The sequence below is a fragment of the Camarhynchus parvulus genome, chromosome 24, assembly GCF_901933205.1.
Source record: "Camarhynchus parvulus chromosome 24, STF_HiC, whole genome shotgun sequence".
In the NCBI taxonomy this organism is placed as follows: Eukaryota; Metazoa; Chordata; class Aves; order Passeriformes; family Thraupidae; genus Camarhynchus; species Camarhynchus parvulus.
Genome location: NC_044594.1, coordinates 1,890,276 through 1,902,812, shown reverse-complemented (window position 1 = coordinate 1,902,812; position 12,537 = coordinate 1,890,276). Strand labels below are relative to the sequence as shown.

General features: G+C 47.6%; 1 protein-coding gene across 2 annotated transcripts in view; it reads right to left on the bottom strand.

The window, feature by feature from the left end:
• Positions 1–10,298, bottom strand: part of CBL (Cbl proto-oncogene) — a 36,319-nt gene extending 26,021 nt beyond the window's left edge. For both annotated transcript variants that reach the window (XR_004061371.1, XM_030964964.1), the window contains exons 1-2: positions 10,059–10,298; positions 3,827–4,074 (exon numbers count right to left, since the gene is read on the bottom strand). Coding sequence is in view for 1 of the 2 variants with exons in the window: in XM_030964964.1 (XP_030820824.1) it covers positions 3,827–4,074; positions 10,059–10,205 (395 nt within the window). In the remaining variant the exon portion in view is untranslated. The remainder of the gene's footprint in view (positions 1–3,826; positions 4,075–10,058) is intronic.
• Between the last annotated feature and the right edge of the window lie 2,239 nt (positions 10,299–12,537).

Sequence of the window (12,537 nt, the reverse complement as noted above, 5' to 3'; positions counted from 1 at the left end):
AGATTGGAGCACCAGTCCCCCTCCTCCCAGAGGGTTTTCTGCTGCAGGGTTTAACACAAGTGTTTTCCAACTTTTTCCTCTTTAAATTCCAACCTTTTTCTTTATTTCTTTTTTCTCCAAGTCATTCTTCATGCACTTCCTTCCCCTTCAGAGATATGCATGGTCATTTCCAGGAGACATTAAACACTGGTAGCTTTTTCCTGTGTAAATTAGTGAGTCTTAACATTGGAGCTAGAGAAGAATATGAAATCCTGCTGAGCCAGCATCCCCTAAGCTCTTGTCAGAAGAACAATTAAACATGGATCAGCTTCCCAAAGCTTTTTTTCGCCTCCATGCTCGATGGAGAAAGTTTATTGTATTCCCTGCTTAACCCCATTTTCTGCACAGATATATTTATTTTTAAACTGGCTTTGTTAATAATTTGTTTCCCACAGCTGAACTAGAAAAATATCTTGTGCCACTCCTTAAACATCCAGTCCACATCCTGAAAAATTATTTCTCCTCACTCACCCTGCAGCTTCCATAGCTGCGTTCTAATGTGGAAACATTTGCAGTGCTCTGATTTTATTTAGCAAATAACCTCTCTGAATGTTCCCTCCTTATACACTGGTTTAACATAATTAGTAAATTTGATTCTTTGGTGAAAAATGGACTCTTCAGCCTAATTAATCCTTTCCCAAGGAACAGACAATTCCTCTACCTGTCTCCTGACCAACAAGCTATTTTTCACTTCTGCCATGTCAAGTATAATCTATTTACACAACTGCAAAACCACTGCTGCAAGAAGTAATTTATGTAGTGTGGAAAGCTGACAAATTGCAGCTCCTCTGTGCAAGCAAGAGGGCTGAGAAGTAAAAGCTTCCTGCAATGGAAACAGGAAAAAAAAAATAGTCCAGCAAAACCACCAAGCCTCTAAATGAAACTGAAATCGAGACCTGAGGCAGGTTCAGCATGTTCAGAGTAAGAATGGCACTGTCAAGCAATGCAACCATCACATTGCAGGGAAAAATATGTTTATTTCATCCTTTTGTTGTTGTTCAAAAGGAAACTCCAGAAGTTCCCAATAGAGAAGTCGCATATTTACCCCTGGATCTATAAATAAAAGGAAGCAGGCCCTCTGGAAATGGGCTCAGACTTCAGAATTCCTAATTACTGCACATAACCAACGCATCATTGCATTTTTTTGCCTTTAACTTATTACAAGCATACAACAAAATATCCAAAATTATTAACTAGAAACACTACTTGTTTCCAAGCCTGCAGATGTTACTTTTAGCTATCAAAACTCAGAGGAGCAACAGAGTATCTCTAATAAACCCCCCCAAAGTTACCAAGTTGCATTTGATCTACTCGCTAAAATTCAATTTTAAACAGTAGCCAGAAGTTACTGCTCCTACCTATCAGTCAGGAAATGCACACAGAGCTTTAAAAGCACCCTCAGCAGCATGAATTTTTAAACAGACATGGAAGTGAGCTAAAGCAGAATTTAAATAGCATCTCGAAAGCTCTCCCAACAAAACAAGTGAGCTCTCCTCACAAAAATCACAGCATGAGTTTAAGGCAGGAGAGGTACAACCATGGTTAATTTATATATTTATAGTCTGAGCCACTGTTCACCAAAACCACAGAGCTACAGAGACCTCCCAAATGTCTGAGGGGAAGTACACAAAGAGCGAGTTGGAAACAACAGGAATAGAAGGGTGATGCTCAAGTGATCAGGGCAGTTCTGAACCTACTTCAGTCATTTTTCATGACTGGGCTGGAGGAGCAAACTACACCTTCACACTGTTCATGCAAATGTCAAAATTGTGCCTTTTGCTCTACCCCAGGAGCCATGTGGGGGAGAAAATAAGATCATACACAACAGGAAGCAAAATGAATGCGAAATCTGGAAGAGAGGAGGAAAAAAGCTTCAAGAACAACAGGGACAAAAAAGTCCGAAAAGTCAAAACAACACATCTATTAAACTTTAAAAGTCCTTTCTCAAAACACTGCAGACTAATGGCCGCAAACCTGCATGAGATCAAGAGCAAACTAGATTTGAAATATATAAATATATATATTTATATATTTATATACATACATACACATATATATACACACACATATACCCACTGCCATGAGTACATTCCCAGTGAATATCAGATTCAGGTTCTATTTGTTTGCATTACAGACTGCTGACCACCTTCCAGAAAGCTTCTTCCACACTTGGAATATTTGAATTTATTAATGTATTAAGAAATTATTATTAATTTTGAATGTATTAATCCTTACTAAAATACTATTAATTTTCTTCAGCTCCTAGCAAGGTGAGAAAATTTCAGTTTCTTCACTTTAGATTAGCATACATATTTTATAAGTATAGATATAAATTTCTGCATTTATAGTATACATATTTTATATCTATAGGTATAGATATAAATTTCTGCATTTATAGCAGAAATTCATTTAATTTAATTAACAAATAGCACTGAAGTATTGGGTTCCAAGAGCTCCCACAACCATGGAATCTGGCACTGCCAGTGCAGCATTTAACAGAATCCTCAAAACCAAAACCCTCATTCTTTGTGTAGGTATCTCTTGAACTGGTACACAAATCACAGACACTGGCTGCTCTACTCTTGTCCTTTTTTGTGACAAATTAAAGAATTGGGAATGTTCCCAAGCTCAGCACCAGCAGAATGAAAAGGCTCTCTGGTGTTACCTCTTTAGAACCAGTCACTGCTGCTTCCTGGGCTGTGCAGAAGCAGAGGAAGATGCCATGAGAGTGGCCAGGATGTGATGCTGTTTTAATGTTTGTGTTTAACACGAGTCTCCCCACAGTTCCTTCCCTGCTAAAGCTGTTTATTCATAAATGGGACAATTAGCAATTCCCCCAGGACTCCTGTGCCTGCTGTGAGAACAGCAGCCTCTGCTGCAGTCCTGACATTCCCATCTATCAATCTGGATTGCCCCTGCTCCCTCTAGTCAATTAGTTGGATTATAAACCAACTAGGATGATTAACCCCCTGGAATTACTTCCCTTTGCTCCTCTCTGAGAAACCAAGGCACTGGAGGTGGGATTTTGGATTCATGACTGACACAGCCACCATTTACCCATCAGATGCTCCAGATTTATGACAGGTCACAATACACACACGGTTAACAGCACTCCAGAAAGAAACTTCCATTTTTTAAACCATTCCTCAACACAGGCAGTAGCAATCCAAGCAGCATCAGCAATGCCTTCTGGAGCCACTGTCACAGCCTTTGGTTGGAGCTCAATATCGTGGAATATGCTACACAGAGTTCAATATTAAACCAGAAACATGTGCCAACACTTTTCCCCCCTCCAGTAATTCCAAGCTGTTGCCAGGCCATTAACCACATTCTCCCCAGGGCAATTATGTTCAGCCACTGGGTGGTTTTCACATTTTTTCCACCTTTTTTTTTTTTTTAATTCAACATCTACTCCAAAAACCTGAAATGAGTTTAGTGTTACAAATGTATGCCTCGTATATCTCTGCACAAATGTGTAAGATTGATCTTTCCCAGAGCTTTACTCTACTCTTCATTCATTTTGTCTTTCCTTTTCTTAAAGCTGGATGAGGAAACACCTTCTCAGGTACACTAAATTCATACTATTTTGTTCAAGAGAGCCTTATATTCAGTTTCTACCTCCACCTAGCCCTTTTTTAAGTGCTGTTCACCTTGAAGATGCCCCTTGACCTCAGCTATGCCTTTGTACAAAATGAAAGACGAGCTGACAACAGATCTACCTTAAACACAAAGCTTCCAACGCATTTAATTCCTCCAATAAACACCTGAACCCATTTCTCTCCATTACCTAGGCTGGGAGTTCTCCTCGTACATCCTTTCCTTCCCCTCCTTGAAGAGGCTGATGGTCTGCTTGGTTTTTTTCATCAGGTTCTCCATGAAGACCCTGAAGTACTCGTTCTCGCCCAGGGTCTCCATCTTGCCCTCGTAGCGGGACAGGATGGTGCGCAGGTGCTGGTAGGTGTCAGGCAGCAGGTCCAGGATGTAGGGAGGGCTGTTCTTCAGGGCCAGCTTGGGGTTTTGGCACAGACGTACCACCTGTGGGAATGCAGAAAGCAGCTCTGTGAAAACTCCAGGAGAGGAGCGCGATCAGGGGTCAAACACGACTCACACGTTTGTTGTAACAAATCCCATTTGCTGGGCAAGTCCAGATGGAATCACAGAATCCCAGAATCACTGAGGCTGGAAAAAAACCTCTGAGACTGAGTCCAACCTGGTCCCCACCTCACCAATCAGACCAGAGCATTCCTTGGATACCTCCACCACCTTCCTGAGCAGCCCCTTCCAAAGCCTGACCATCCTTTCCATGGAGAAATTCCTCCTGATGTCCCACCCCAACCTTCCCTGGTGCAGCTTGAGGTCCTTTCCTCTTGTCCTGGGAGCAGAGCCCAACCCCCAGCTCACCAGAACTTTCAGGGAGTTTTACAGTGATCAGGTCTCCCCTGAGCCTCCTTTTCTCCAGATACTGAGCCCAGCCACCATAAAAGAATGTAATTTCTGGGCTGAAGTGCATGTGGACTGATGGAACTCATGATAATAAATTTATGTGACAGGGGAGGGGAAAGGAAGCCACTTCACCATCCGCCATAGCCAAATGTTTCCATTATCTAAACTCAGAGAATTAAAGGGAGAGTTGATGGCAAAGCAGCCATTTGAAAAAAAATAAGTAGTAAACTTTCAGTTCTAGAAAGGGCTGGAGTTCGAGTTGTGAGGTCAGTTTTGGATCAAGTTTACAAGGTAAGAAGCAGCAGTCTAACATTTCTATATTTTGTGATTTCCAGCAAACCTGAGCACAAAATGTAGAGACACTTTCCTAAAGTTCTTCCCTATAATGAATATTATCTGGTTGCTTAACATCCAGCATATAAATGAGGTCTAAACTCATGACACTGAGGGAATTACAGATATCAAACAGTGCAGAATGCAAAACTTAAGTAAAGTGGATAAGAAAAAGCAAAAGAACAGTTTAATATCCTTTTGCAGCATCTCATTTCCACAAAACCTTGTGAAACCTTCAAGAGGAATTGAGCAGTTCCCTACAGTGCAGGCTTAAATACCTACTTCCTTTAAATGTAGATGGTAAACAGAGTCATTCCTTCTGAAACACTGCTTCAGCATTTCACTTTGCCATTTAGGGTATGTGCAAAAAGCAACCTTGTGAAGCGACACCTCCGATTCTATCTGACTTACAGCAGTGCCTGTACCAAGAGCTGACCTGAGAAAGGTTCAATTTCAGCACACAGTGTATCAAAACTCCAACCAGAAAAATCAGACTGCTGGCAAAAAAAAAAACCAAAAAACCACACCTAAAAAAGCCTCTGCAAGAATACATGGGAAAAACAAACTACTAAAACTTTCCCTCCATTTTGAGGAGGCTGCCAAGGCCTTAAGATAAAGAGATGGATGGCCAGACAGCTGATTTAGTCAATTGATGCTGATGCCTCAACTGCTGCTTCTTTGGAGCCTGTGAACATTGTACACTGAACCATGTCAACAAATTGAGTCAACACATTTGTCCCCTGAAAAAAAAAAATAGTTTCACTGTGAGCATGAATAGGTTCTAAATCTGCTCCTCAGACCCAGCTGAGCTGTGCTCCGGGCAGCAAAAGCTTTTCAGCAGAAATTGTTTATTATACAGTGGGTTTAAAACGTTAACAAACACAGGCAGCTCAGAGGAAGAAGCCACATGAAGCAAGCAGAGCCTGCACTTCCCTCAGCCTGCTGGAAATAGAGAACAATTTGGCTGCTAGACTTTGAAAATACCCAGCTATGGGAGCAGCAGACCTGCTGCATTTCAGAGTTTGATATCAATTAAATATTCCCCCACAGCAGCAGAGAGTTCTGCAAACTGCTCATTCTCAGAGCCCCTGTAAAATTCCCAAGTAGATACCTCAAACAGTTAACAGAAAGGTCAAAAGTGCTGGCATTTTATTATCAAATCAGCTTCTTTATTTACCAAGCAGACCAAAATTAGCTAAGATGAGCAGTTAAACAAAACTGCATAACTAAGAACTGCTGCCTCCTGAGCAAATTTGGGGTTTTTACAACACAGCAGCAACAAAAGCAGCGGCATTTTCCTTGTTTCTCTACGTGTGCACTTGCAGCATCATGACAACATCCAAAGGAATGTTCCCAGCCCTGGGAACAGCTGCCCCTCAGCAGCCATCCACAGGGACCAGCAACGTGGAAGGAAATTGAGCAAAAAGCAGAAAAATTTTTTTTTTTGTTTAGGTGTGATGGCAACGAACAGAAGCAATTCAGGGTTTTAAATTATCATCCAAAAGTTTGCCTGGCTCATGTTGTGTTCTCTGAGGAACAAACCATTTAGGGAGATATTTTTGGGTTTTCAGACACCCCAATAAAGCTCAGCATGAAGAGAGGTAGGCATGTGAAGAACCTGTAAATTGACTTCATCCATTTCCATTTTCTAAATGCAAGTGGAAAATAAATTTCCCCAACTGAGTTTTGAGGAAAGAATCTGTTATGTACTCATTCTAGGAAAAATAATCTCATCTACATCTTTGAGGCCTGGAATTGAATCATTCCCCTCAACAATCTGCAGCTTGGCTTGGCTAATTCTGGATTTAAGAGTCCCAGGCCTGAGAAGCATCCAGGGGCTACTCCCAGGTAAGATTTTCCCTCCCTGGGCAGTTGTGAAAACTCATTTTTTCCTTCCTTTAGCAGCTGAACAGCTAACTGCACTGAGATCACTCCTCATTCCAGTGCAAGCCAACAGCAAAACAAAACCTACTCAAACATCTCTTATCTCTTGCTCGATTTGTGTTTGGCCTTTCTTCTCCTCACAATGAAGGTGACCTGCAGTGGCACTTCTCTCTATCAGTTCTAGGAACTGAATGGTATCAGGAAACCCTTTAGGGAAGCTTTATCTCAAAGCTCCTCTTCCTCCTCCGTGCCTTCCCACATTTATTCCACTCTGCTCCATCCCAAGCTGCTCATGACTAACCCACCTATTCCTCAAATACCACCCACAGCAGTGAACTCCAGGGGGCTGCATTTCATCTCTGTTCTGCAGAGAAATGCATAAATATCACCTCGTTCAGCTGAAGGGGAACATCCAACAGGGATGGGAAGGGCTATTTTATGTCCATGCTCTGGGTGACCACGTGTAGCTGTGGGAGGAATGGCACTGACAAAAAATTAGGGCTTCAAATGAAAGAATCTGAAAGACATAAATATGTCAGGCAGCTTATGGAGAGCATGACAGGGAAAATATTTGGACAAGAATCAACTTGCATAGGAAATTCATCAGTCACATCCCAAAGCAGAGATGCACAAATGCTTTGACAACAGCAGCTAATTATGCAGACTAACAAATGAGGTCGTGAGTGTAGTGTACCCACACAGACACAGCACGCAGCTCTGAGAGGCAGAAACATCATCTATTAAACATGCACACAAGCAGGTTTTTTATCTGCACCTGGAATTTCATGTTCCTGGCCCAGAAATCTAATCCATTCTCAACACCTTCCATTCATTTAGCACTTCTCACCGTGAGCTTCTCTGGGTTTTTGCTACACCACTAAAGAGATTTTAATTCAGATGTTTTTCTTTGAGTGTGCATAAGTACAGCTGAAATCTAACTGAAATCTGAAAGGCTTTTCAGAGCCAGATCTCTCCTTTTGTACAAATCAGACTGAACAAGACTTCAAGCCTGAGAGCTTCTGGATGCTGCCTATGAGTAAACCTGGAGTCAAAAGAGGTTGATGTAACTTGTGACAAATACAGCAGCAGCCCTGGCTTTTCTGTCAGTGGAGAGAGAACACACCCAACCTGCTACAAAGACCTAAAACTGTGAAATTTCCCCCCAAATTTTAAAATCCTGCTGCATTTTAAAATGCCACAATAACCAGCTTTTTTTCAGGCTAGTCTTTTCCTTCGAGCACAGCAGGTTATGAGCTCAAACACAAGTTGCCATCTATATCTACACATTCTATAGGTGAAAATGTGCATTCTTATAGGTTACACTTATTTAGGGTCCTGTTTCCATGCCCAAGCTGCCTTTCCTACACCATCACTTGTGCTTGGCCCTCAGAGTGTGTAACAGAGCCAATGGCACCTCTCAAAAGGGTTTTTTCCTCTGCCCCAGTCTCTGTAGGTGATCAAAGCTCATCACAGGCACAGCAAGGCACAACTATAAACCCTGCCTTTTGTTGAGCCAGCCAACACAGAGTGATTTCTTGGCAGGAACAGAATTTAATACTCCTTTAAAGAAGTCATTTGCTCTGCCTGCTTTTAGCACTTACTGCAGGAGGTTCAGACACTGCATGGATAAACAATGCAGGGGAAAGAGAAGGGAAATGCACAAGCCTGAGGGGCAATTGGATGAGGAATGCCCAAAATCCCTGCCTGCTCTGCTCCCAGAGGGGAAGGAGGTGGCCAGGTGACAGTCCCCAAGGCCTGGGGGCAACTTGGGTGATGCTCTTACTCTACACCACTTGTAGGGCCCTGAACTCAGTGTCACAAACTGCACTGCACATTTCAGACTGCAGCATGCCAAGCCTAGCCTTGATTTCAGGGCTGAAGAGTAATTATCAATGAAAATTCCACAAAAAAATGTTCAATTTTTATTTTGTGCCTATTTCTGTGTGCCTGCTTTCACTCGCTTCATCATTCCCTGACAACCCCCCAGCATTTCTGGAAACCCTGGGCTGACCAGCACACCTAGCCAGGCCAGTAAATCAAATATCCCATCACACCAACAGGCCAAAAGGTCTGGTGGCCTGCCCCCGGCAAGAGCCATTTCCTGGCATTTGAAAAGGAGGAGGAGGAGGAGTGGAGAGTCTTAATGACCCCAGAGAGCCCCTCCTAAAGGTGTGGGGCTGGAAGAAGGCCTTTCCGGCTCCCACGCCACAAGTTTTTCTTGTTAAACATCACTTGATACTTTATCTTTCTCTAACTACACGTACTGATTGCACAAGGGTTTATTCAGGCTTTTACAGTTTCGCCTCAGTTTTAAGGAAAAGGTTTTGTCCTGAGTGCAGCAACACATTCCTGTTCATTCCAAAAGGAACAGCCTGGCCTGCCACAAAGCTTCACCCTCCACTACCCACACACCAGGCTCTATTTGCTTCCAAGGAGCAAATCCTGAACTTCTCCCTTGTCCTGCTGCTGTCACCACCTGCAGCTCCCCACCAGCCCCATCCCATTCCCAGCACCTCCAGTGCCCACCCCAGCACCTACAGGACTGGAATTATCTATACATGTACATGATTAATACAGATATCACAGAATATCCTGCCTTGGAAGGGACCCACGAGGATCATCCAGAGCAACTCCTGGCCTTGCACAGGACACCCCAACAATCCCACCCCGTGCCCAGCTGCTGAGCTCTGGCAGCCTTAGGGCTGTGACCACTGGAGAAGCATCTCAGATCCTCTCAGGCAGTTCCAAATCCTCCATTCCAAACTGCCCCCTCTTCCTGCCCCTTGTTCTTTGCAGAGCTGCTGATCTCCCTTCATGCCTTCTCATCCTGGCATCCCATTCTGGGGCTGCCTCTGGCCTCTCCTCCATGGCTCACCTCTCCACCAGGTTCCACATGGAATCACAGGATGGTTGGGGTTGGAAGGACCTTAAAGCCCATCATGTCCCTGGCAGGGACACCTTCCACTACCCCAGGGTGTTCCCAGCCCTGTCCAGCCTGGCCTTGGGCACATCCACAGCTGCTCTGGGCACCCTGTGCCAGGCCTGCCCACCCTGCCAGGGCACAATTCCTAATTCCCAATATCCCACCTAAGCCTGCCTTCCACCAGTGCCAAGCCGTTCCCCCTTGTCCTGTCACTCCACGCTCACCACATCCTTCCCCCGCAGCTCTGCGCCCCATTCTGTGCCCACGCACCCCTGAGCCCCCAGATATCCCCCGGGAGCCCCTGACCCCTCTCTCCCAGCCCAGCCAACTCCATAATTCCTGGTTCATCCCAGATCCCCCCTGGCCCCAGAGCCCCGAACCTCCCAGGCCAGCCCTGTGCCACAGCCACCCCTCCCCACCCCAGCGCCCTCCGCACCTTATCCATGAGCTTCCAGCACTTCTCCACCATCTTCTTGTCCACGGCGCCGGGCTGGTGCGGCCCGAGGTGGTGGTGGTGCGGCTGGAACGCGTCCTTCATCAGCCCGATGAGCCCGCCGGGGCCCTTCTTCAGCGGCGCCGACATGGGGGCGCCCACAGCCGGCCCGTGGGGCCCGTCCGGCACCGGGGCCGCGGCCCTGGAGGGGACCGGGCTGAGGGCGCTCCGGGCCGGGCCGGGCCGGGCAGGGCGGCGGCGGCGGCCGTGGGCGGTGGCGGCGGCGGCGGCGGCGCCCGGTTCCAGCGAGGCCCCGCCCTCCTCGCCGGCGCTGATTGGCCGTCCGCCCCCCGCGCGCCCGGACACGCCCCCTCCTCCGGGGTGGAGCCGGCGCTGATTGGTCACGGGGCTAAGTGCATGCGCAGCGAGGCGGCGTGAGGGCGGAGCGGCGGCCATGCTTGGTGCGGGCGGGGCGGGGCGGGGCGCGGTCGCCATGGGAACGCGGGGGCCGCGCTCGCCCCGCCGCCCCCGGGACGGACCCGCGGCCTTCGCGGCGCTTCCCGTGCCCGGCCTGCGAAACCGCCTCGCTTCCCCTTTCCTGGACACGCGTTCCCTTTTCCAAGAACGGCCCCGACGCGGGGAAGCGGCGCTGCACGCCCCCTCTCCCGCAGAGGGATGTGCCCGAGGCTGGAGCGGCACCGGCGTCCCCACGGCGGGGAGGGGATGGGAACGGGAGAGCGTCCGGTGCACCTGGCAGGTACCTGAGGCCTCTCCCCGCAAAGCAGGGGAGGCAGAGCCCATCAGGGGTCAGTCCCTGTTCCCGGCATCCCGGCTCCAACGGGAGAAGGAGCAGGAGCCGGGCAGCGAGAGCAACGGGGAGAGAAAAGGGGACCAGGAGAGGAAATGGGACTGGGCAGTGAAAAGGGAACCAGGGAGAGAAAAGAGGACCCAGGAGAGAAAAGAGAACCAGGGGGAGAAAAGAGGACCAGGGGGTCAAAAGGGGGCAAGAGAGAGAAAAGGGAACCAGGAGAAAGAAAAGGGACCAGGGGGAGAGAAAAAGGGACCAGGGGGAGAGGAGAACCAGGGGTCAAAAGGAGGAAAAGGACAGAAAAGGGAACCAGGGAGTGAAAAGGAACTGGGGAGAGAAGAGGGGAGCAGGGAATCTAAAGGGAACCAGGGAGTGAGTTTGTCAGAGCTGACACCACCGAACTTTTTAAAAAGTTACAATATGGGCTTGAAAGTCAGTTGAGTTCTGTTTCTTTGCTGCCTTCAGATCCTCTTTTCATCTCCTCTCCAGGCAGAAGAACACATCCTTTTGCAAAAACCAGCTGTGGCTGGTACCACAGGGGCTGTGACAGGAAACCAGGCAAAGGCAAACTGTGGGTTTGCCCACATCAGTTTGGGGAACGTGAGCACCCCAAACTCGGGCCTGGAGTTTGGAGAGCACAGGCTCAACCTCTGGATCCAGCCTCCTGCAGGGAGCTTTGCTTCCCCTGTGGCACCCACTGGCTGAGGAGCCAAATGGGCAGCACAGCAGGAAGCAGCACTAAACACAAGGGAGCCCAGCATGGATTGGTTATAAAACTCTCTGCCTTCATTTTATTGCCTTTGGTGAAGCTTGGTAAATATTTCTGGGACAGGCAACTCCTTGTCTGGCTTTAATTACCTGGGCAAATTTTCCTAAGGATTATATTGACCTCAAATATGTCAATGTTTATTGAGGCCGTGTTCCTGAGGCTTTTCCCATTAGGTGCTAATGGATTCTGGCTAATAGTCAAGCAGGATTGACCACCAGCAGGTGCCCTGGCCAGCTCCACGCTACCACAACTACCTGGGGAGGGAACTGGGGAGGGCAACAGTGCCTTTGTGAGAGCCAAGTACAAAAATCACCATGGCTCTGCTCCAAAGAGATCAGGGAACACGCTTGAGTAATTGCATTCCTGACTATCTGCTTCTCCGGGCATGATTCACCCCGAGCTGGGCTCTGAGACTTCAAGCAAAGGTTGATTTTGCTTGGGACTGTTGTGACTGCCTCCCTTGGGACTGCTGGGAGGGTTTCACTTGGGACTGATGCAGGGACCCCACACCTTGGTGCTGCTGGGGGCTCCCAGCCAAGCTTTTCCCACCTCTCCCTTGACTGTTCACCCCCAAACCAGCCTGCAGCTGGCCAGCCCTGCTCCCTCCCGGGCTGTCAGCTCCCAAAGGCTCTGGACAAGGACTTTTTGCAGCCCAGCTGCCTGCACTGAGCTCAGAGGACACGAGGCAGGGACTCCAGTGTGGCGCTTCAGTTCACACTCGAGAAGGGGCCGAGGTAAAACCTCAGCCAGAGGTTTGTGGTTCTTGGCCACATGCAAAACTCTGTGCTCGTTTTCACTCTCCCACGCTCGGCAGAGAGGTGAAATTTCCCCTCTGGGATCCCCCCCTGTCCCCCTCCCCCAGCATTGTCACTGCCCTGGCAGGGCAGGAACGGATGTGTCACTTA